Source organism: Notechis scutatus, chromosome Z (assembly GCF_049901735.1).
Source record: "Notechis scutatus isolate UNSWTSFEM ecotype Mainland chromosome Z, rNotScu1.2, whole genome shotgun sequence".
NCBI classification, from domain to species: domain Eukaryota; kingdom Metazoa; phylum Chordata; class Lepidosauria; order Squamata; family Elapidae; genus Notechis; species Notechis scutatus.
The window spans coordinates 103,345,462-103,369,954 of record NC_142025.1 but is presented as its reverse complement, the minus strand read 5'-3'; the positions used below and the strand labels follow the sequence as shown (position 1 = coordinate 103,369,954).

At 40.3% G+C, this 24,493-nt stretch overlaps 1 protein-coding gene across 4 annotated transcripts; it reads right to left on the bottom strand.

The window, feature by feature from the left end:
* Window positions 1-576: 576 nt before the first annotated feature.
* On the bottom strand, window positions 577-23,773 carry LIN7B (lin-7 cell polarity scaffold B). 4 transcript variants are annotated; one of them, XM_087948122.1, is made up of 8 exons: window positions 23,164-23,773; window positions 22,463-22,581; window positions 21,713-21,784; window positions 16,341-16,550; window positions 14,655-14,818; window positions 8,705-9,816; window positions 8,545-8,593; window positions 3,659-4,330 (listed from the first exon to the last, which is right to left on the bottom strand). In XM_087948122.1, the coding sequence occupies exons 1-6, from the start codon at window positions 23,198-23,200 to the stop codon at window positions 9,795-9,797; spliced, it is 624 nt and encodes a 207-aa protein (XP_087804248.1). In that variant the 5' UTR covers window positions 23,201-23,773; the 3' UTR covers window positions 3,659-4,330; window positions 8,545-8,593; window positions 8,705-9,794. The 4 variants fall into 4 exon arrangements, with proteins under 4 accessions (XP_087804249.1, XP_087804248.1, XP_087804247.1 ...); XM_087948123.1 differs by lacking the exons at window positions 3,659-4,330; window positions 8,545-8,593 and adding an exon at window positions 577-989; XM_087948121.1 differs by having other exon boundaries at window positions 8,545-9,816.
* Window positions 23,774-24,493: the final 720 nt, after the last annotated feature.

The window sequence follows — 24,493 nt, the reverse complement described above, 5'->3', positions numbered from 1 at the left end:
AGCTCAGGTTGGAAAATACCTGTTTCCATTATCAGATCTGGCAAATACAGGAGCAGGGTACATTTGCAATGAGCTGGGAATGGGAAGAAGACATTACAGTAGTCCTAAACATATGAACATAATTGAGCCCAAAATTTGTGTTGCTAAGAGAAAATGGTTAAGTGAATTTTGCCCAATGTTACAACTTTTCTTGCCACATTTGTTAAGTGAATCACTGCAGTTGTTAAATTAATAACCTTAGTAACATGGTTGTTAAAATGAATCTGGTTTCCCCATTCACCTTGCTTGTCAGAAGGTTGCAAAGGGGGAATCAATGACCCTCAGGACACTGCAACCATCCTAAGTGTCAGTTGTCAAGCATCCAAATGTAAATCACATGACCATGGGGATGCTGCAATGGTCATAAGTGTGAAAAATGGTCATGAGTCACTTTTTTCAGTGCCGTTGTAACTTCGAATGGTTACTAAGCAAACTGTAAGTCGAGGACCACCTGTATCTGCCCTAAGAGCTGATACGTTACCCATACTGACAATGGGCCAAAAAGAAAATGTCGATTGGCCTTTAAAGACCAGTAGGTAAATTGTGAGTTTTTATTATTATTAAAGCCAACTAGCTCAATTTTTCTGAGAGCTTGAGCTTTTCTGAAGAAAGTCTTACATAAAATTAAAGTCCCATTATACCAGAGGTGTCAAAATTGATTTCATTGAGGGCCGCATCAGGATGTGTTTGACCTCACTCATGTTGGGGGCGCCTGTGGGGCCTGAGTGCTATGCCAGCAAAAACAGGCTCCCAATCTCCATTTTCATCTGCTGACAGTCTCCTGCAACCCTCCATCAGTGAAAACAGAGCTTGTGAGGGTCACATGCAGCCCTCCCGATCTCTGGATTTGCTGGCAGAGGTACCACTGGCCAATCCTTTGCTGTTTCCAGGGCAGCCCTGCAGGGCCAGGTCTAAGCATCTAAGCACCACGGGCCTTAAATGTGACACCCCTGCATGATACAATCAAAAACATGAGTGGCTATGTTGGTTGGAGGCAATACTAGTGCTCATTCAACATTTTAGAGCATAGAACTGGGAGTTGTTCAAGACACATCTGAAGGGCACCCGTTTGGAGAAGGTGCTCATTAGAGACGCTCGCAAACATCTCTGCAACCAGATCCAGGTGGCCCACAAGGTTAGGCTAAACTGGAATTCTGAGGACATTGCCTTAATGTTGGTGAATCAAACTATGGGTTAAACCATAGTACTATCCATGTGTTTGGGCATACTATGATATGTGAACAATTTTTATTACTTTGAATTTAAATTTAGCTTTAATATATATTGTGAGCCAATTTGTGCAAGATATGCAATTGGCAGTTCTTTTAGAGGCAAAAGAGATCGGAGTTCTGATCAGTGTGCAGTTTAGGAGAGTTCACTGCCAAATTATTTTCCACTGATATTTTACCTTGTAGGAGTACCTGCTAACCTCCGATTCTGCTGCTTGTGCCATGATCATAAATCAACTAGACAGGCGTAAGCCTCTGGACTTCTCTCTCCCATCCAAAAGAAAATCAGCCCATTAATGTTGCTTCTGAAATTTCTTATTTTGCTCAAGAAAATGAGCAGCACACAGGAGCATCACTTGGAGGATTAATCGTCTATAAAAAGGGGCCTTTAAGAATGCTGCACCTTCTCTGTAGTAGCTACTTGAGCCCTTAATCCTTTCAGACTTGGATGAAAATGAATTGTTTCTTCTCGTGGTTTGGAGGGTTGCTTGTTTTGTCAGACGCTTTTAATTTTTAAAGTAGCCTTACTTGCTTGCTTAACTGGTTTTAACATCTGGGCATATTTATAGGATTTTCTTTTCTCATTATTGTTTGATGCTTAATGTTCACTTGCCTTTATCTTTTGAAGGGATATTTTTTTTTAAAAAAAATTCTCAAACACATATAGCATATATAAAATAGATCACAAGTAGTAAAAAAAATAACAGTTATTTTTCTGTTAAAATTCTTGTGTTGTTAAGGTCCTACCTGCAGCCATTTCAGCTGCATTCGTGATGAAATGGCATATTTGGATTGAATTGTTTAAACTGGATTGATTTCTGGCAGAAATGATGGGGCAACATTTTATAAAGACTTCTTGTTGCTGGGCAAACATTAACATTAGATCATCCTGACAGGCACATATACCAATGAAAACTTCCACTGCATGCATAAGACATTACTTATTTATTGCACTTCTATCTTGCCTTTCTCTCAGAATTCAACATAGTACACCTCTCACTTTATTTCTTCAGGAATCCTGTGAATTGGACTAGGTTGGGATGGTTGCGTGAAGAGGGTTAGACCAAAGTCAGTCAGGTGAATTCAGAGGAATAAGTTAAAACTCAAACTGGGGGTCTCAGTTTAACACCTTAACCATTATGTTAACTATGTAGACAAGTATGCACACACACAAAATCATAAGTCAGTGTAAGGCAGACATTTATATTGATGTAAATATATCAATATCTAATATAAAGCCCATTCAACGGCATTAAAATTTGAGATTGTGTTTTCCAAACAGCAACCCCAGCTGCAGAGGTTCTTGAAAAATAATATTGATCCCTAGGAAGAATTAACTCAAGGGCTTGCATTCATAAAATAAAGGAAAGGTAGCTGACATTAATCCCAGATGATTGATAATGGGCAGAGAACACAGAAGCCTATGAAGTTCAAACATTAAGGAGCCAAACAGGAGGGTGGATTTCCCTTTCAGATGAGTTTTCACAATGCTCCCCATTTTGGTGTTCTGGTCTTTTTTTGTTTTCCCCTTTAAAGTTAAGGTAAGGGCAGAGCCCCAGCCAACAGGCAGTGGGCTAAAACCAAGTGGATTTCAACAGCTAGAAAAGGTCAGGGAAACTTGTTGCAATATACTGTTTTATGGAGGGAGATCTGAGTTGGATAGACATGTTCCCTAAATGTGTATTTAGATGACAGCCTCACTGAGAGAGCAATTATTGTTCTTGAGGTGTTTGAAATCAGCCTACTAAAAAAAAAAAGTTCAGTCCTTCTCCTTTCTTTTCACTTTCTCCTAAATCTCTGAGCTTACTATACATAATAATGGTTTTAAATTCTTAATGAACCTTTGGTGCTCCCAGTGAGAACACACATCTCCCTGACACATCAACCATTTGCAGAAAGGAGTTGCCACTTGCTTTCGTGGTATATGGATTTATCTGGAGTAAAGTGAGTGAGAACCAACAGGAACACAAACAAGCCACTGCTATCACATCTCTACATGCAGTCCATTGCAAAATTCTCAAAGTAATACAACTAGTAAAATAAGTCATCTATTTCTAGGCTTCTAGGAATATCCCCATATATCCCCTATATCATGCTCCCATAGAGACAGAATTTCATTTTCTTATATTTTATTTTCATTTTTTTTCTCTTCACTTGCCTTCCTGCTGTAGAAGAATTGACCAGCCTATAATGTAACACAAGAGTATATTTCCATGTAAATGACAATAACTTTATCTTGCTTTGACCAGGCAAAGCTCTGGGCATAAGTTGCTTCTCAAGCATTGGGACATACATTTGTATCATAATTCTCTAGTTGGCATGCCAACACTTGCCTCCACAGTATTTTCAAAATGGGGAGAAAAGATTGCTACACACCATTTCAAGCCAGATTTCTTAAATATCATGCTTCATTTACTAATGTACTAATGTACACACACATCTTTAATTTGTTGCAATTTCACAGAGATCTCTGGCTCTTCTTCACTCCAAGAATGATGAAGACTACCTAGTTTGGTATCAGGTGATCTTTAGGGTCAGTGTGTCCCAGCCAAATAACTTCCTTGTCCTTTTTTATTTAATGTACAGTATATATATGTCAGGGACAATGACAATAAGGTGGTTATTTGCAAGCAGCTCTATGGTGAGGTTGTTGACAAGTACCAGTGTCAACAACAGCATGAAGAAAAAAGAGATCTTCCCAAAAAGGACAGGACAAAGATGGATTTAAAGACAAGCCATAAAATGATATAATAAATACAAGCATATCAACCACATAAGCAAATGGAGATTTTGAAGGGAAGTATCTCTAAAGTACCTCTTTGCATTCTGAATCCTTCTTACTGATGCTTATTATACTAACATAGGGCAGACTATAATAATTAAACATCAGCCGTAGCCTAATGCTGGGTGAGGTTTTAAATAATCAAGTGCTCAAGAAACCTTGTCAGGGCTAAACTAATTAAGTGCATCTTTGGATAAAACAAGGATTTAAAAAGCACAAATAGCATCAACTGGTAGACAGATAATTAGCAAGAACAGAGCTGTTAGTGCCTCTTCATTCTCTGCAAAAAAAGAGAGCCAAAGATATTATTTGATTGGAGTGGAACCACACTCTTTGTATTCCCAACCAATGCACTTTCAGTAGTGGAGGTTTCCTTACGATAGCCCGAGAGGAAAGAGTTAAATAATGAGGCACACAGTACTAATGTCCAGGAGTCCTCTACATTTCTTGGGACTTAAGTACCTACCAAAGATAGAACATGATAACAAGCATTTCTACAAGTTCAAAACTTTTAAATATCAAGCTTTCTAGTGATTGCTTAAGTTCTATGCCTACTTCTTCTGCTCGTAGTGCTGCATATGAACCATATCCTCAACAGGGCACATTACTGGCACAGTGTGAGGAAACCACTGCGTGCAAAGTATGGATCCAAAGGATTTCTATCAGACACACCCCCACTTGCACCAATTTCATTTTTTGTGATGATACATTCCTTCATAAACTGTTATGAAACTCCACTATTAGATGCAACATTTTTTTTCTCAAGAGGCTTTTGAAGAATGCAAACAGATTTATTGGAATATAGTTTCAACTTCCCCCAAAGTTTTATGATTTATTTTTTAGAAGCAGAGTTCCTCTAGAATTAAGAATAAGGTTAGGTTTGAACGTTATCTCTATCCTAGGATACGGCAACAAAATCACAAGGGCACTATGGAATATTTTAATTTTTAAGGAAAACACAATGATATTTCACATCTGTCAGACAGCATGCAAACTATTACTTTAAGATAGTTCACAGTTTTGGCCTTGGAGTATTATGAAAAAATTACAAAGCCAGAAAGGATGCCATAAACTAAGAAAGTTTGGGAACCTCTGTTCTATATTGCATTTTGAGTTAAACAGCTGCTGAGCCATTTACTGGGCAAGGACTTTTTTAGTTATTTTCCATGTTGATAAGGAATGGGCTTATCCTGGACAAAAGAGAGAGAGAAAATGCACTACTAAATGCCTCTGAATACACAACCAAGATTTGGCAGCAAAATAAGTAGGTGCTATGGCAGCAGTACAAGTATGCCTCAACTTACAACCATAACTGGGACCAGACTTTCTATTGCTAAGCAGAGGTTAGATTGTTAAGTGAGTCGGACCCAATTTTATGACCTTTTCCCCCCATGATTGTTAAGCAGTGAAATCATGTGACTGTTAAGCCAATCTGCTTCCCACACTCACTTTGTCTTTGCTTACTGCAAGCTGGCTGGGAAGGTAGCAAATGGTGATCACATGACCCTGGGACACTGCAACCATTGTAAATACATGTTGGTTGCCAAGCACTTACATTTTGATCACCTGAACGCAGAGATGTTGCAATAGTCATAGGCACAAGGGCCAATCGTAAGTCACTTTTTCAGTATAGCTGTAACTTCGAACTGTCGGTAAATCAATGGTTTAAGTCCAGGACTACCTGAACTGGGCCTAAGGATCACATAAGTAGAGTTGAAGACCGCATCTGTCTCATGCTCCTCCATGAAAATCAGAGTGAATCAGAGGTCTTCGTCGTGCCAGTACACCGACTCTGCCTCAGCATCGCATTCCATGATCATTTAAAGACTTTGAATCTTGATCGATTTCATGTCAACTTCCAGCAGTGGCTATCTCAGCGTAAAATACTTTGGTTATGTTGATACACCTGCTTGACCCAGGTGAATTAAAGAATCTAGCACAGTGGTTCCCAAACTTTTTCAGTCCACCGCCCCCTTGGTGCTACAAACTCATCCTCAGTGCCCTCCACTCAGGGGTGGGATTCAAATTTCGTAACAACTGGTTCTGTTGTTATGGCTTGGTGATCATGTGACTGGCTGGGTGTGGCTTCCTGGCTGGGTGTGGCTTGGTGGTCACATAACCGGGTGGGTAGTTTGGTGATCATGTGACTGGGTGGGTGTGGCCAGGTGCCATGTGACCAAACACAAGTGGTCCTTGCTTAATAGCCAATTGCTTAGCAAGTGTTCTAATTTATTACTAACCTCCCCAGAGCTACTTGACCTGTTTTTGGAGTTTTGACAGCCATGCACACACATACACATACACACCCATACCCACCCTTCTAACCCTGTTGTAGCAGGTGGTTGCACTAGATATCTCATTCACTTCCTCCTCCCTCCCTCCCTTTCTTTTTTTCTTTTTCTTTCTGTCCCTTCCTTCCATCCCCCCTCTTTCTTTGTCTATCCCTTTTCTTACTTTCTCTCTCCCTTTTTCTTTCTTTTCCTTTTCTTTCCCTACCTCCATATATCCCATTCACTTTCTCCTCCCTCCCTCCCTCTTTCTTTCTGTCCCTTCCTTCCACCCCCCTTTCTTTGTCTACCCCTTTTCTCCCTTTTCCTTTTCTTTCTTTCCTTCCCTTTTCTTTCTTTTCTTTCTTGTCTCTCTCTCTCTCTCCCTCCCATTCACTTTCTCCTCCCTCCCTCCTTCTTTCTGTCCCTTCCTTCCATTCCCCTTTCTTTGTCTACCCCTTTTCTTCCTTTCTCTTCCTTTCTCTCCCCTTTTTTCTTTTCCTTTTCTCTTTCACTCCCTCCATATATCCCATTCACTTTCTCCTCCCTCCCTCCCTCCCTTTCTTTCTTTCTTTCTGTCCCTTCCTTCCATCCCCCTCTTTCTTTGTCTACTCATTTTCTCCCTTTTCCCCTTTTTCTTTCTTTCCCTTTTCTTTCTTGTCTCTTCTTTCTCTCCCTTTCTCCCTCCCTCCCTCCCATTCACTTTCTCCTCCCTCCCTCCTTCTCTTTCTTTCTGTCCCTTCTTTCCATTCCCCTTTCTCTGTCTACCCCTTTTCTTCCTTTCTCTTCCTTTCTCTCCCCTTTTCTTTCCCTTCTTTCTTTACTTTCTTGTCTCTTCCTCTCTTTCTCTCTTTCTCTATCGCTTCCTTTCTTCTCTCCACCTAAGCTAGGAGACCCACCTGAAACACACACACACACACCACACACACACACTTCCAACAAGGTAGTCACCTGGGAGTGTCACTTGTAACGAGTCCCCCAGAGTCCCAGCGACTGGGCGCAATTGTCCGTTCACGCCCGGTCCCGCGTTGCTCGGAAAAGCCAGCAGGCAAGGCTTCCAGGTCCAACAAAGGGGCCATGGGTGGGACTTCCACCCCTCCCTCTTTTGGGGAAAGGACTGGGAACTCCAAGCGAGGCTGCAGCCTTGACCACGGCAGAAGCTGCAGGAGAAGTGAGCTGCAGGAAAGGTGAACCAGCCCAATTTGGATGGCTCACCTTTCCCTCTGCCACCAGCTGTGGGAGGAAGGTAAGTTTGTAGGCAGTTGGGTGGCAGAGAGAAAGGTGAGCCAGCCAGGGCAGACTCGTCGCTACTCAGCTCCCCGCCAGCCCACATCTCATCAGCAGCTGTGGCTCGTGGGTTTCGGCTGCTGAGGGGGAGTGCGGGAGGCAACCAGGAAACATGAGGCTTACACTGCCTGCCTTGGCCCTCTGCCAGCCACCCCTCTGAGCGTTTTAGCCGAGTGCGGGCCGCCGCTATGCAAGCTCCGTGGGTGGAAGATCCGCTCTTGTGAGGCTTGACTCACATCATTCTCACAGCGGCGGCTCACATCCAGCCAAAACGCGCAGGTTGGCGGGCGGCAGAGGGAAGGGGTGATGCGGGAGGCATAGCATCATGCTCCCTGGTCGCTCCGCCCACCTCTAACAGGCAAGACCCTGCAGCTGCAGAGAATCCAGGCAGGACCCAAGGTGCAATGGATCAGCCCTGGCTCACCTTCCTCTAGCCAGGCAAGCGGGGTGAGGGGGCTGAATTGCGCCCTGAGTGGGGTCCACCTTCAGCACTCCTCTGCCACCCCTCTTGCCTCTTAGCACCCCTCTAAGTCATCCCGCCCCCAGGGGCGGTACCGCACCCTTTGGGAATCACTGATCTAGCAGCTGCATTTGCACATGCAGCTTGATTAGTGTCCCTCTTGGTTAGTTTTTCATGGCTTAATTTATTGGCCTGGTATTCGATAGTGCAAGCAGAGACCGTGGATTAATACAAGAACTGGGTTGTGTGTGTTGTAGAATGCAGTCTAGCTTGCTGGGTCTTTTATTTTTATCTTATAGAAGTGTGATTTTGAGTTCCTCGCTGTAGTAATACTCCCCCCTGCTGGTAGACAGATAAAAACCACCACATTTCCTCCTACAGTAGTTCCTTCGTTCCATACTTTGCTGCTCTGCCATGAAAAAGGAAGAGGGATAGAAAATCTCTGGAGCTCAACCTGATACAAAAGCTCTCTGAAAGCACCTTGTTCATGCTGCTGGTGAGAAGAATGTTCCTTCCCTTTGGCCACCAACTGGGGAGGTAGAAAGGAGGGGTCAAAGGAAGAGAATAAACTGGAGTCTTAAAGGCAGTGAAAAGTGGGGCGACAGAAAGGCATAAAAAAAATTAAGAGGTTATCACTTACATCTTGCTTGTGGTCCCCAAGAAATTTGCTTCCAAATAAATATCAGATTAGAATAACATTTTGGCTGGGAATTCTGGGAGTTGACATCCACACATCTTCAAGTTGCCAAGGATGAAAAAACCCTGCTGGAAACAGCTGATAAAAGAAACATACTATAGATTCTATTCTGATGTTACTGGGCGAGTGGGGACTTTTGTTCTTTCATACCATAATACAGTAGAATACACTTCATTTATGCATATATTTATAGTATTTTGCATCTCAGAAATACTCTTGTAATTGCTTCTTTCAGGGAATTTTACTCCAACTCTTTTAGATCCTGGGCAATTGTATTATTTTACAGACCAGGAGACTGAGGAACAATCAAGTGGGCTGAAACTGACGTTTCCTATATTTGTCTTCTGAAAATGCTGTATCATGTTCTAATGTGGACTAGCTAAAGAAAATTGTTTCAATTAACTACGATATCATCTTAATGACCTCAGATTATCTCTCCCTCCCAAGTTGTTGCTATTGTTACTGTCAGCCTCTCCCTATAAACATATAACATTTGTTATTTTTGCCTCACAATAACTGTTCATGGAAGCAAGACTGAAAGAACAATGTAGACACCTACAATGTTATGAATACATAATACGTCTAATGTTTTATCTAGAATTACGTCTCAATAGGGCTGTTTATTTAACACCAAAACCTTTCCTATAGAGTGCAGCAAATGGTGTTGGGAATTGGATAAGCGGAGGGTTTTTTTTGCCTACAGTGGTAAAAGCACCTCTAAGGTTTTCTCATGGCATATTTTTCTTTCATAGTTCTATATATCAGAGGCTTGGATGATTCTCTTGGTAGTTTTGTAACTATTGTCTCCAGCTTTACAAAGGATAAGGCCTTGCACAAACATATAGAATTGTTTACACTGAACATCTTTTTAAATAAGAGGAATGTAAAGAATAAATACTGTACACTGAAGCCCAGCTCCCAACTCAGGGAAGGGGACTAGATAAATATGTCTCCGCTATACAGATAAAACCATTCCAAAGGATAGGGAGGATGGATCAGGCTCATCAGCTGCCCAATTAACTCTTGTGCAAATTTATCCCCGGGACTCCAAGGATCTGTAGGAATGAAAGAGAAAAAAAACAAAACCCAAATTTTGATAGCAACAGGGCATGGATTCTATGTAGAGTCAAGCAGGAACCAGTATTAAGTACTCCCTATTCCCAGAGCCTATACATTTGATAGAGTCAAACACCTGGTCTTCCATATAACTAGCTCAGCCCCTTCAGTTCTGCAGCAATGACAAGGCAATACTTGGAAGTATCAGGCAATGGCTTCAGAAGTCTCTAGGCAGATAGACAGAACTATCTGAAAAGTTTAGATTTTCATAAGGATATCTAATAGTCAGAATATATGAAAACCCACATTTCAGATTGTTGGAACTTGAAGCTAGATCTGTTTGCTGTGGCTTAAATCAGTGTTTCTCCATCTCAACCAATTTTAAGATACACGCATTTCAACTCCCATAATTCTCCACCCAGCAGGCTAGCTGGAGAATTTGGGGAAGTGACGCTCAAACACCTTAAAGTCTGTAGAGATTCTCATCATCCAGGTCATGGTTGTTCCAAAGGTGCTTTTTTTTCAAGAGGCAACTGGACTTTCTTGTTTTTTTCTTTTGAAGGCGTCTCCATTCCCCTGGTACGAGACAAGGCTGTCCACCATCCCCATTATTATTCACATTAACTCTAGAAGTTTTGATTGGAAATATTAGACAAGACCAAGAAATAAAAGGAACAGAGATCAAAAAAGAAAAATATAAATTACAAGCATTTGCAGATGATTTAGTCTTTATATTAGAAGAACCATTAGAAACTGGTCCTAAATTGATAGGGAAAATGGAAGAATATGGAGAAGTGGAAAGGTTGAAAATAAAGAAAAAACTAAAATGATAGTTAAAAACCTCACAGATAAAGAGAAAAAAGAATTCACAGAGAAAATAGATTTGCAGATAGTAAAGAGAGTTAAATATCTAGGCATCCAATTAACAGCAAGATGTGCAACGATTAAAGAGAATAACTATACAAAACTAATGCAACAAATTAAGGTGGATCTGGAGAAATGGAAGAGTTTACAACTATCGCTGATAGGGAGGATAGCCCTATAAAAATGAATACATTACCAAAACTTTTTATATTTTATAAGAATAGAGAAAAAATACTTCAAGGAACTAAATAAAACAATTTTGAATTATATTTGGCAAGGGAAAAATTAAGAATAAAATTGAAACTGTTACAGGAATCTAAAAACAACAGGGGGGTTGGATTACCAGATTGGGAGTTATACTATCAGGCAACTGTACTTACATTGGTAAAGGTATGGATAAATTTGAAACATAGATTATTACTATTAGAGGGACATGATCTCCAATTAGGATGGCATGCTTTCTTATGGTATGGAAGGAATATGATATATAGATATTTTCAAAGACATTATGTGAGAAATGGTTTACTTCAGGTATAGGAAAAAATTAAATTACAAAACTATATGAAAATACCAGTCTGGCTTTCCATAATGGAAGTATTGACACATCAAAATCTTATTAATTTAGAAAAAAATTGTTCTCTATAGAGACATTTTAAATGAGAATGGTGAACTTAAAACTAGATAACAATTACAAAACCAAGGGGTGGATTTAGCAGGGTGGCCGCATTTACAAATATAAACAAGATACGAGAAAGATGCAAAAACGAGGGGTTTCTTTAAAGAACCAACACACACACACACACACACACACACACACACACACACACAAAAGTTATAAAATGGAAGAGGAACAAGTCAAAGAAAACAATGATTGTATGAGCAAACATTTTTGGTTATACAATAGAACTAGACAAATGGCAAAAACTGTGGGATAGGAACTGACAATTGACAATGGCTACTGCATATAAAGAAAATCTTTATAAAATATTTTATAGGTGGCATTTATCGCTGGCAAGATTGACAAAAATGTTTAGCAACGTCTGCCAAATGTTGAAAGTGTAATCAAACTCCGGGTACTTATTATTATATGCGGTGGACTTGTATGAAAGCAAGAAAATAGTGGATGAAAATACACATGTGGTTGGAAAATATGATTAAGCAACACATAGATTTGAAACCACATTTTTTTTGTTGGGTATAATCCCAGAAGAATATGATAAAGGGACTGTATATTTTGTTTTGCATGTATTGACATCTGCAAGGATTGTATATGCATAATATTGGAAAAATGATAATACCCCATTAGATGAGGATATAATTCGGAAAATTCTAGACTGTGCAGAGATGGATAGATTGACATTAAAAATAAAGGACAAAGAAGACACTACTTAACATGGAACAGATTTTACAAGTGGTAGAGATAAGAGGTAGAAATTAGCTGAAGAAATATTATTGTTATGTATGAATTAAATACAAAGAGGGTTGATAATCATAAACATGTTAATATAACTAACAAAACTATAAATAGGCTAATACAAAGAAATGTAGTTAAAATTATTTTGATACACTATCATTATTAGTATATATGTTGATACTTGTTTATTTTTGTCTTGCTTTTTTGTAAATGATACAATACATTGTATTCAAAATGTTTATGAATAAAAAATAATACTTTAAAAAAAAGAGAGAAGCTTCTTCCATTCCCTACTATCCTGTCAGAGCCAAAGAGGCTTCTTGGATGAGAATCAAAATGTCTTCAAAAGAAAAGACAAGAAAGTTCAGTTGCCTCCTAAAAAAACCTATTTGGGATATATACCTTAAAGTTGCAGAGAAACAATGATTTAAATGATTACAGCATTTGGATTGCATACAGCTTCTTTTAGTCCCCAGGCTGAATGCTTGCCTGATAATTGCACTGAGAGCCAAACTAGACACACAATTGGCTTGGAACAAATAGGCTCCATTCCCCATCTTCTGAACCTGAATCATGGATCCAATTGAATTAATTGGAAAGAGGAAATGTGCTCCCAAGGAACAACCTCTGTATCAAGAAGAACCTCCGAAAACAAAGTTCAGAATTTCAGGCCCAGATATTGAGACAGAGACTGCACTGATGACACATGTGAATGATCTCTGTCGAGAGCAGGATGGTGGTAGTGCAATCATCCTGGCTCTCTTTGACCTTTCAGCAGCCTTCAATATCATTGACCAGGATATCCTGTAGGCCTGCTACATAGCTTAGGACTTGGCAACATTCTTTTGTGCTGGTTGAGCTCCTTTGTCCAAGGTTGGTCTCAATCAGTATTGATAGGGAGCGAGAAATCCAGCCTCTCTTATGTCTTACCACAGGACTCAGGCTCAGTGCACTCATTTTTGACATGTACACGAAGCCTGGGTGACATCATCCATTGCCATGGATTGAAATATCATCAATATGCTGATGATACTCAACTTTACATATCCACCTGGTAACTTGATGATGCTGCCACTACCCTCTATGGTGCTTAGAAGCTGTAGGGGGACAACGTGTTATGTCTGAACCATGGCAAGATGGTGGCTTTGGGTACCCGGGGCTTCCAGATCCAGGTCTTTAGCATCTTTAGGGTTGCAGTACCCCATTCAGACCCAGTCCTAAACCACTTAGGAGTTCCCCTGAACTTGCAACTTCTGCTTGAAGATCAGGTAGCAGCTGCGTTTAGAAGAGCCTTTTGATCAGTGCACCAACTGTGATCTTTCCTGGATCTGTACTTGGTCACTCTGGTCCTAGTCACCCCTCATCTGGATTAATGAACTTTACCTGGGGCAACTTTTGAAATGCATTTGGAAGCTTCAACTGATGTAAGGTGCAGCGTCATAAGTGGTCTTTGGGGCCCGTAGAATGATCCATGTTACATCACTTCCTCACAAGCTGGCATGGCTGCCACCTTGTTTCCAAGTGCAGTTCAAGTTATGGTTATGACCTTTATGGTAATGACCTCTCCATGGCATAGGTCCACACTATTTGATGAACTGTCTTGTCCCTCTAAGACATGCCCACCCTACCCATACTGGCAGAGGAAGCTTGTTGAGGATCCCGCCAGTCAAGGAACTCTGACCAATGGAATCCATGAGAAGAACCTTCTCTGTTATAATGCTGGGCCTCTGAAACTTCCTTCCACCCCACCCTACCCAAGTAAGGTTTGCCTCCACCCTACCTTTCAGCAAATTTGAAGCCTTGGCTCTGCCAGTTGGCCTGGGGACCCAATAGCAGAGTACAACACAGGAAATGGCTGCTGGACTAACTTGCGACCCTACCTCCATCCTACACTTCTTGCTCCCCCTTCTACTCATCTTTCTAATTCCATATTTCCACTGTTTACTTTTATTGGTTTGTTCCTTTACTGTTGTTATTTTTTTAAATCATTTTTCCATTTTATTGTTGTAGACTGTAGAGAGATGGGTGGCAAATAAAATGACTGACTGACTGAATGAGCTTTTTTCTCAGTTACCCAATGAACTTAAAACCTGCTTTACTAAAAGATGCATTACAAACATCACTCTCTTTTCAATATGTTTTTAAATACTCACAGAATTAACCATCCACTCTATAATATTTCTGCCTTAGAAGATATCACAACCCTCTAAGGCAGCAGTCCCCAACCTGTGGGCCGTAGGCCAATACCAGTCCATGACCTGTTAGGATCCAGGCCACAGAGAAGTAGGCAGACGAGCAAGCAAAGCTTCATCTGTGCATGAAGAGGGTCTAGGTTGCATGCGAAACCATCCAGTCCAGTCTGTGGAAGACAATTTTTCTTCCGAAACTGGTCCCTGGTGCCAGACAGGTTGGGGACAGCTACTCTACCCCCTCTGCTGGGGGAGTTTGGGGGGGGGGTTCCTAAAAAGCCATCAACTCCTTCTCTTGCCTCTGAAACAAAAGCTGGCAACCTACTGGGTACCTGTGATTCCCAATACCCATTTCAGAGTCCATTCTTACGAGTAACTGTTGTGCTGCTGCCGGCGCCGTGCTGTCCTCATCTTCTCAAAGCGCGCCTCCATCTCTTCAAGTACTTTGGGTGTGTAGCGCACAACCAGTTTCACTGTGCCTTGTGCTGCTTTCAGAAGTTCTACTGCCCGTTCATGCTGCTCACCCTCCACACTCTACAAGATGGGAGACAAAAAGGCAGGGTCATTGGAGGGGGGGGGAAGGGAGGGGGGGAGAAGGGCTGCTCCTCTGCAATCCTGCCCACAGAAAAAGACAACTCTTGCCCAACCCTACCCATCACTGGTGGGGCCAGTGAGCAACTGCCACCTTTTCTACCTTAATTACAAATTTATACAAGTGATACATCAGACAAAAATGCTACGGAGAAGAGAGGGTGGATATTCAGATTTTCAGCCAATAATACCTCTAAAGGGATCCTTCAAACAATTTTTTTCCATATTTGGCTTTTATTTCTTTGGCATGGTCCTTGTCACTGAGCTGGGATTTACGAAAGAAGGTTCTGCTACAACTTACAGTAGTGTTCCTTTTCACAAAAAGATGTTTTTGGACCCATATTCCAATCAATGCATTCTATGAAAGAGTATGCATTCTTTTGTTTTGGCTTCTTAAAGATTTGCAGTTAATGTATAGCTTCTTCTACAAATGGATGCCCTCTGGATATATTGGGATTGTAGTTCACATAATTGTGCCAGCTTAGGTTTTAGAGAATGCCAGTTTAAGGGAGGACAGAATAGAGGATCATCTCAGCTACCACATATCCTGTAATACAGATTGGTGTTTTATATAATCTATCTGTGGATTTATGTCATGTCATAAATTATTTTCCTCATGCATAAATTGCTCCTATTCTTAACAATTGCTAAAAATGTCATAACTTTTAAAAGTTATTTATCCAAAATAGAGGTTCTGCTCGTTCAAATGGTCTCAAATCCTTAATCAGCCTACCTATTAAATCCCAAACCTAGTGTAAGCAGAGGACACTTTGGGCACTTCCCAACACTACAAAGCCTCAGTAAATCCTAATACCCAATGCCTATTCTGAGCTTTAAGTATTTTTTCCAACATTCGAAGGGTGAAGAGAAGCTGAATCTGGGAGAATTGCCTTTTTTATTTGTTCAATGAAGCATTATGCTAAAGTATTATGCTAAAGTATTTATGAAATTAAAATGGCAGCTTATCGTTTTCCACAGTGGCCTGGAGCAAGTCTGGAAGAATGGTAGGAAATTAAAATTTCCCTATTCCCAGGCCACCTGATACTAGATAAGATGGGCAGAAAGTACACACCTCTCTATTTGTCAAGCACAAGGAACCAGAAATGATGCAGAATAGCATGCTTATTGCTACTCACCTGTTGACGGGAATTTTGCCAAACTAAGGCACTTGCTGTAGAAACTACTGGATAAAACCACGTGAACCTTTAGGGAGGATCACTCTTTAGGCTCTTGCTCCACATCAGTAATTCAAGGTCAGCCAATCTTTTCTGCCTTCCCTTCAATTCTGCAACAGATTCTACCCCACTATTTGCTGAAATACACTTTGTCTGCCTAACACGCTTGAGGTTCACCATTCACTGGAATCAGGAAGTTGTTGGTCAGTGCCCAAAAATACCATGCACATCTCAACACCTTTGCCATACAGACATAGAAGGTCCCATGTCTCCCTTTACCCAATACCTACCACACCATTGACAGACAGCAGTTGATCTCCACGCTTCAGCCCGCCATGGCGATCAGCAACACCCCCTGGGATGATGCGAGAAATATAGATGGGAGAGTTCTGCTCCTTGCCCCCCATGATGTTAAAGCCTAGGCCCTCATCTGTCTTTGGCAGCTCCACCACCCGGGGATGCGCGTGGCCCTCACTGGCTGCAAAGGCCGCCACTGTTGCCTGCACACACAAAGGAAAGACCAGGAGACTCCAAGTCAACAAACAGTACAGATTTTAAAGACATTCTGGTTCTGATACCGTAAAGAAATTTCTGGGTAGAAATTGTATTTGATGTTACTTTTATGCCCTGTTATCACAATTTGGCACATAGCTTTGTAGCACGACTGTTAGTGAAAGTTGAACATCTAATGACAAACACTGTAGAGATAATAAATCTAAAATGTGGCCATTTTAGGCTAGATACCTAGTTCTATTCATTTCAGTTTATATTGAAATTAGATAGTCTCCTTCAATTCTATATTTCCAATAGCTCCTTTTGTACTTAATCCAAATTGGATGCATTAAAATTGTTCTACATATGTTGGTTTTGGAAATGTGTTTAAAAACAAAAAGGGAGCTTAAATTCTGAAAAGAAAATCCATATCATGTAGCAACTATATGATTTTTTATTTATTTCTTTATTTTTCTTTATTTATTTTGTCAATTGCTGACAAGATAATAGGTATAAGTAAAAACATAGTTATGAATACATAGATACATATAAGAAAAATAAAAAAAATAAAAGAAACAATAGGACAGGGATGGTAGGCACGTTGGTGCGCTTATGCACGCCCCCTACAGACCTCTTAGGAAAGGGGTGAGGTCAATAGTAGAAAGTCTAAGGTTAAAGTTTTTGGGATTTAGGAAAGAAGCCACAGAGTCAGGTAGAGCAGGGGTCCCCAACCACCGGTCCGCGGACCGGTACCGGTCTGCGGAACAGGTCCTACCGGGCCGCTGGCTTGCTGGGCGCCGCCATCTTTTTTTGATGAAAAAGTGCTTCCGGTGAGCTTTTCTGGGTAGAAAGCTCACCGGAAGCACGCCATCAAAAAGATGGCGGGCTTGCGCTCGGTGAGCTTTTCCGGTAGAAAGCCATTTCTACCCGAAAAGCTCACGAGCTGGCGCCGCCATCTTTTTTGATGAAAACGTGCTTCTGGTGAGGTCACCGGAAGCACTTTTCATCAAAAAAAGATGGCGGCGCCCAGCTGATGCCGGTACCGGGCCGCGGCGTAAAAAAGGTTGGGGACCCCTGAGGTAGAGTATTCCAGACACTGATCACTCTGTTGCTGAAGTCGTATTTCCTGTAATCAAGTTTGGTGCGATTAACCTTGAGTTTGTATCTACTGTTTGCTCTTGTGTTATTATGGTTGAAGCTGAAGTATTCATTGACAGGTAGGACATTGTAATGTATGATTTTATATACTATACTTAGATCGGACTGAAGGTGGCATAGTTCTAGGTTTTCTGGGTCTAGAATTTCAAGTCTGGTGGCATAAGGTATTCTGCAACAAGGAGTGGAGAACTCTTCTTGTGAAATATTTCTGGACTTTCTCAACTGTGTTATATCAGATACGTAATGTGGGTTCTAGACTGATGAGCTGTATTCGAGTATTGGTCCAGCAAATGTTTTGTATGCTCTAGTTATTAGTGTAATATTACCAGAGAAAAAGCTATGTAAGATTAGGTTAACAACTCTTAATGCCTTTTTGGCTATGTAGTTACAGTGGGCTCTAGCACTTAGGTCATTAGAGATGAGTACTCCAAGATCCTTGACAGAGTTTGGATCATCAACAAGGTCTTGACCATTCAGCCTGTATTTTATTTTCTGATATATTTTTTCCCCCAATATGTAAGACAGAGCATTTATTTGTTGAGATTTGAAGTTGCCATTTGTTTGACCATTCTGATACATAGTCAAGGTCTTTTTGAAGGGTAGCAGTATTGTCTGTGGTGTTGAATAGTTTTACATCATCAACGAAGAGAACGCAGTTGCTCTTGATATGATCACAGAGGTCATTTATGTAGAGTATGAAAAGAGTTGGTCCTAGTACACTGCCTTGGGGGACACCACTGTTGACAAGTACAGAATTTGATAGGACATTCCCAATTTTGACCATTTGTTGTCTGTTTGACAGGAATGCTTCTATCCAGTTATGCAGGTGTCCAGAGATACCGTAAGATTTTAGTTTTAGGAGTAGTTTGTCGTGTACCACTAAATCCACGGCTTTACAGAAGTCTATGTAGATTGTGTCTAGTGCTTTGCCCTAATCGAATTGTGTAGTCCATATGTTTTTGCAGGGTAAGAGTTGCAGATTACAGGACAGTTTTTTCCTGAAACGAAATTGTTTATTAGAGAGTAGGTTATTTGTTTCTAAGTGGAGGATGATGGATTGGTTAATAATTGATTCCATGACTTTACAGGTGATGCAGCATAAAGAGATTGGTCTGTAATTTTCAACTAGGCTGGGGTCTCCCTTTTTGAAGATGGGGGTGACCGTGGCTTGTAACCATAGTTTTGGCAAGGAGCTGGTCCTGAAAGATTTTTCAAAGATTATGCTTAGAGGTTTGGCTATGGCAGTGGATAACTTTTTAAAGAAGTAGGCATATATTCCATCCGCTCCAATAGATAGAGATAGTTTTAGATTCCGTAGTGCTTTTTCAACATTGTCTTCTGTAAAATCAATATGTATTAGATCATTGTAGTTATCTGTGGTTTGACTTGGAAATACTGGGCATGACCCATTGCTGTTTACAAATACTGAGCCAAAGAATGTGTTAAAGAGGTTGGCTTGACCATTAGGTCCTTTCAAAGGTGGGATGGACCTTGAGTCTTTTAATTTGTTGTTTACAAAATTGTAGAAAGTGCAGGTGGAATTGGTGCGTAGAAGGTTTTCTTCTTGTTTAATGTGATAATTGGTGCATTCAGTTTTTATCTGATGGCATAAATTTTTGTATCAGCTTTTGAAGTTGGCAACGTGACCAGATTTGTTTTTCCGCCAAAGTGATTTCTTTTTGGATTGAAGCTTCCTTATTGTTATGGGTAGTTTGTTTTTTGCTTGTATAGTTGTTGCTAAGCGTTCTTCTACTGAGTGAATAAGTGATTCTTTTAACTCTGTCAGGTAGGGTACTCAGTTTGTTTAGCTTAGGAGAACATGATGGACATAGATAAAAGAATGTATCTGAATTTTTAATCATATCAGCTAGGCTTTTGTTTGCATTTAAGCAGGCAGGGCGGGCTAGATTATCGCATAGGTGGCATTTGACGTAAATTTCACTGTCATTTATGGTTTCAAGACATCTGAAACATGTGCAGGAGCCTGGGAGGTCATTGGTAGAGATATTTTTCTTTTGTTTTGGTTTGGAGTTTTTGGATGGCATGGTCAATGGCAATAGTACAGTAATCAATTACAATAGCTAGTTAATGTGATAGGTAGACAGTTACTTAATGAATGTTGGTAATTAATAAATGTTAATTGATATGTTAGAGAACAAATCAAAAGTAAGGTTACTTATTACTAAAAATCAATCAATCAATTGGTTATTCAAATCACTCTAATCAAATAATTTTGCTAAGCAACAAACAGCCTTAATTTATTACAGTAATTACTAAACACATTGGTCAATTAAATTCACTAAATCACTGATTTTACTAATCAGATATTCAGTGATTATACTATATGCACTAAACACTCAATCATACTAATCAATAAAAACAATACATCAATTAATCATTTGATAAAAATTAATTATTTTAAAGAAATTTATTTTTTTGAGATAATTAAAGTAATGAAGTAGTAAAGTAATGAAGTAATGAATTTCCTCCACACATGCAACATGTGTAAACTTCCAACCTCGTTTTCCTCCTCCTTCCAATCCCCTTTGCTTCAAATGTAGAGGTATGGTAGGAGGAAGAATGAAGGTGGCAACTACAATCACACAATGAAAGCTTTGCCTCCTTTTCAATGTGTGTCGCAAGTGCAGTACACTTTAAAAAGCAGTGAGGTTTTAATTGCATGGTTGCTGCCACCATATCTGCTTTATTTTATTTTTTCGGGAGGATCAGAAAGCGGGGGAGGAAGAGAACCAGAAAGCAAGGAAGAAGACCCCCCCCCCCCAAAAAAAAAAGAGAGAGAGAATTTATAAATGTTAGGGAAAAGGCAATGCATTCCCTATATATTAAAAAGCCAATATGCTGTATAATTATGTATCAATTTAATATTTTAATAACTTTTATTTTTCATCCTGCGGTCATTGCTTATGCACATCCCTTAATTTGGAACCTTGCAAATACTTATTTTAGAATTATTTTTTTTATTAATTTTATGTAACCCCTCAGAGAATGTTTTTGGTAGAAGAGCAGGGGAGCCTATAAATAAATGAGTATAATAGGGATGTTCCGTATCCCTTTCCTTTTCAGAAGTTTTAAAGAATGTGAGACTATTTCTCACAACAGGTATACTTTTTCTTTAGTCACACTGAAAATTTTTTAGCCTTGAGTCCCAAGAATACATTTATACTCAGTAGGATGAATTATTACCAATGACCTACTTCTGATACTCATATATATACATATATAGGTAGTCATTTTATTTTGTTCACCATATTCTCCCAGTGTTTAAAATAATAGTTTCAAAAATTCCTAAACCACCTTTCATTCTAAAGAATCTCAAAATATTTGACCAAACATGAATAAATATTAATTATGCTGAACACAATGAAGTAATGATTAGAAAACTAAAAGAGAAAAAAATAACAGTAATATAAAGCAGGCACAACATTGCTTGCATTCCAAATGCTTTAAAAATTAAGGCATGAGCAGATAACTTACACACATATATTAATGCCAGATGTCTTTCCTTTCTGAAAGAAATGCAAAATTATGGCATTACCCCTGCCCACTCACACCCACTAGGTATAGGCACATAACACATGTCTGAAATCAAATACATCATATCTCAGGTTGTGCTGCAACTGTGGAAGGTAGACATATATTATTGACTGCCCCCATATGTCTCAAAACACTTTTGTACGTTCAAATCCAATTCATTACCCAATCTAGTAGATCCTGAATTCTTAAAAGGTCAATGGATAAGGTATTTGGAGAGCACTGAATTGCTTACCGTTCTGGAAAATTAGAGAATGTAAATCATAGGTTAATAAGGGTGAGAAGAGATGCATGTTTGAAGGGGGAAATGTGATTTGGAAAGCACATGGATGTGCTTATGGCACTTGTCAGTAACAACTTTAAAGCAGGTTTTTTTTCTAGATTTCCAAAAGGGCAAGACACAGATCCAAACTTCCGCAGTGCTATCAGTAGTAGCACCATAACAAGCTTGTTGAATTACCTTAGCAGTAGCATGTGCTCGGATCTCAGCACTTCCCGAGATATCCAAAGTGTCATACAGCTGCTCATAAACCTATCCAGAAATACAAGAGAGGATAAGAAGGTTGTTTTTCAATGGCAAGGGTCTGTAAAATTCAAGATCCAGATAGGTGCTATTGGTAATAAAAGGAAAAGGGAGCCTAAACCAATCAGAAATAACTATCAGACTGAAACGGAAGAGGTTAAGCTAAATTCTTGGAGAGAATCTGATGCAGAATGGCAGGGTAAAAGGTTGAAATGATGGTGGTGGGGTGAACTGAAAAGAGAATCCTACAATGATAAGCAATACACCAACTGTGCAATTACAACAAATTACATGTTAGGAGGTGATGAAGAATTGTGACTGTGCTGGGAAAGGAGGAGAGGGCCTTCAGAACAAATGCTGTGTGTTTTGTAATGTAGCAGTCTATATACCCAGACAAATCTGATACATTCTGCCTCTTAAAATGGGCCTGGTTCATAAGCGATGAGATGAACAACAAAATTTCCCAACCATTTTTTAGCCCAGCCAAAGCATAGAGCAGAAACCAGTCAGCACTTACGCTAAACATATTTTGCAAAACTGGCATGCTAACCATCATCTTTAACTCCACCTCCCCTACTCCCAAACATCTTTCTAAAAATGCTCATCCCTGAAGTGGGGAGGAAAGGTTAAACACAAACAGAAATATGGAAGATAGGAGAAGGAAGGAGGACAAACTTCCAGTCTCACCTCCCGTATGGCACAGCAGAATTTGCTCTGGAGTACCCTCTGAAGGGCTTGCAATTTCTGGGGGGGCACCTCCCCACTGCGTTGCAGCCGCTCCAGCAATTCGACCGCTCGAGCCACATCTACAAAAATAAATAAATAAATAAATAAATAAATAATAATAATTAATAATAATAATAATAATAATAATAATAATAATAATAATAATAATAATAATAATAATAATAATAATAATAATAATAATAATAATAATAGTAATGTTAAAAGAAACAGAATCGGGAGTCCTAGAGGGCATTTGGGACGGAACTGTGGAGGCGAGTGGAGGAAGAGTGTAACCTAGCCACGGCTTCTGGCTTCGCCGTTCCTGGGCGCTGCTTCTCACTAACTAGGGAAAGGGGAGAGACGAAGAGATCGGGTCCTCTCGACCGGGTCCCTGGCCAGAAAAGAAATCCAGCAGCACTCTCCACCATATTCTAGCAGGAAGCACCGCATGTCCTCACCTTCCCATCCCTGCTCCTCTGCCTCCGAACCCCCGGCGACTCTTATGTCACCAGCCCTCCCCAAAAGTCTGCAGATACTCCGTCCTCTCTCTAGCCAGCACATCCCCTCCTTCGCTCCAAAGGCTGCCCTACCTCTTCTCTCCGGTTCGCCAGGCTCATTCGACGCGAACATCCATTTTGAGGCAAAGCCATCTCCATCCTTACCTCTCTCCAGCCCTAGAGGCTCCGCCAGCGCTGCCATCTTCACGTCCGAGAACCCCACCGCCGCCTCGCGCGTCAAAGCGGAAGGGTGGGAAGTGCGTGTAGGATTTTGCAAGCCGGCACGCAGCCCTGCCTCCGGGCTACTGATGCGCGTGTCTGCCTGGGCACGTGTTTTGAGGACCCTGCTTCCCGGGCGCTACTGAGATCGGGTAGGACCCTTTTCTGTTGCCCAAGAAAAAGGAAAGGCGCTAACAATCCCGTAAGCCGGTAGATGGAAGTTCAACGCTCATAGATGCTAAATCTATTCGTCCTCCATAATTTGGCTTAGAGCCGACAGCGCATAAGCAGCAGGTGCCGAATTTTCCCTTAAATGTAAGATGGATTCTCGTCGAACGTGCTTGAAACCGCTGGCTGAATCTTTACGTAAGCAAAGTACACCCACCCAGCCTGCCTTCTCCATGACATCGAATCAGCCAAGCCTTTTATTTTGCAGGGGTACCAGCCGGTTGAACTCATTTCTGTACTCGGGAAGAATTTCCAACTTTCTGCTATAAAGCAGTCTCTTGTACAAATTTTTATTTTAATTCAGCCGTCTGAAGGCCTTTAGTTATATTGAAAACTCATTTCCAACTACTACTAAATGAGTTTCAGAAGAGCCTGCTGTGACCTGTAAGCAAATACTCATTGCTTGTGATTTAATTATGCAATAGTATAGTTTTGCAAAATTATCTCAGTAAAGATCAGCATCTGCCGAGCTTATTTGGCTTTGACAGCTAAGCAGGATCCAGCTCAATTTTAGAAATGGAAAGAGACTATATTGGGAAGTTTAAAACAAGCATATACGCAGATTTAAGAAAGCAATGGCAAACCACTTCTTGTAGTCATACCAGAAAAAAATGAACACTTGTTCCCAATTCACCAGGAGTCAAGCTGTTTGAAGAAGTTTTATAGTTAATAGTACATTATTATCATGTAGCAGACTAGTTTAATCATGTAAAAATGCCTTTGCATATCATACAAAAGTATGCATGGGCAAACAAATCAAGGTGATAAACTATTCCTATGGTGTAGTGATGGAGGTCACAGAATTGGAATCAATTCTCCAAGAAGTCAGTAACTTTAATCCAGTAAATTTGTTTAAACTCACCCTAGTATGAAAAAAAGTTCCGGTGCAAACCAATGACCATCAGTTTCTGCATTTATTTCTCTTAACGTACTGTTCTGTTCTCAATTTTTTCCCTTTCAGGCCCAAATACAATTGCTGCAGTTCGTTTGCTATATTTACTTGCAAGAACTTGCCCATCATTTAAATCACATTAGAGAAACTGTTTTG

Excerpts from the sequence above, each read along its gene's own strand:
- LIN7B (XM_087948123.1), bottom strand. The coding sequence starts at position 23,200 with ATGGCAGCGCTGGCGGAGCCTCTAGGGCTGGAGAGAG. Across the intron at positions 16,551-21,712 it reads GAGCACATGCTACTGCTAAG|GCAACAGTGGCGGCCTTTGC; the intron begins GTAATTCAACAA and ends TTGTGTGTGCAG. Across the intron at positions 14,819-16,340 it reads TGCTGTCTGTCAATGGTGTG|AGTGTGGAGGGTGAGCAGCA; the intron begins GTAGGTATTGGG and ends CCCATCTTGTAG.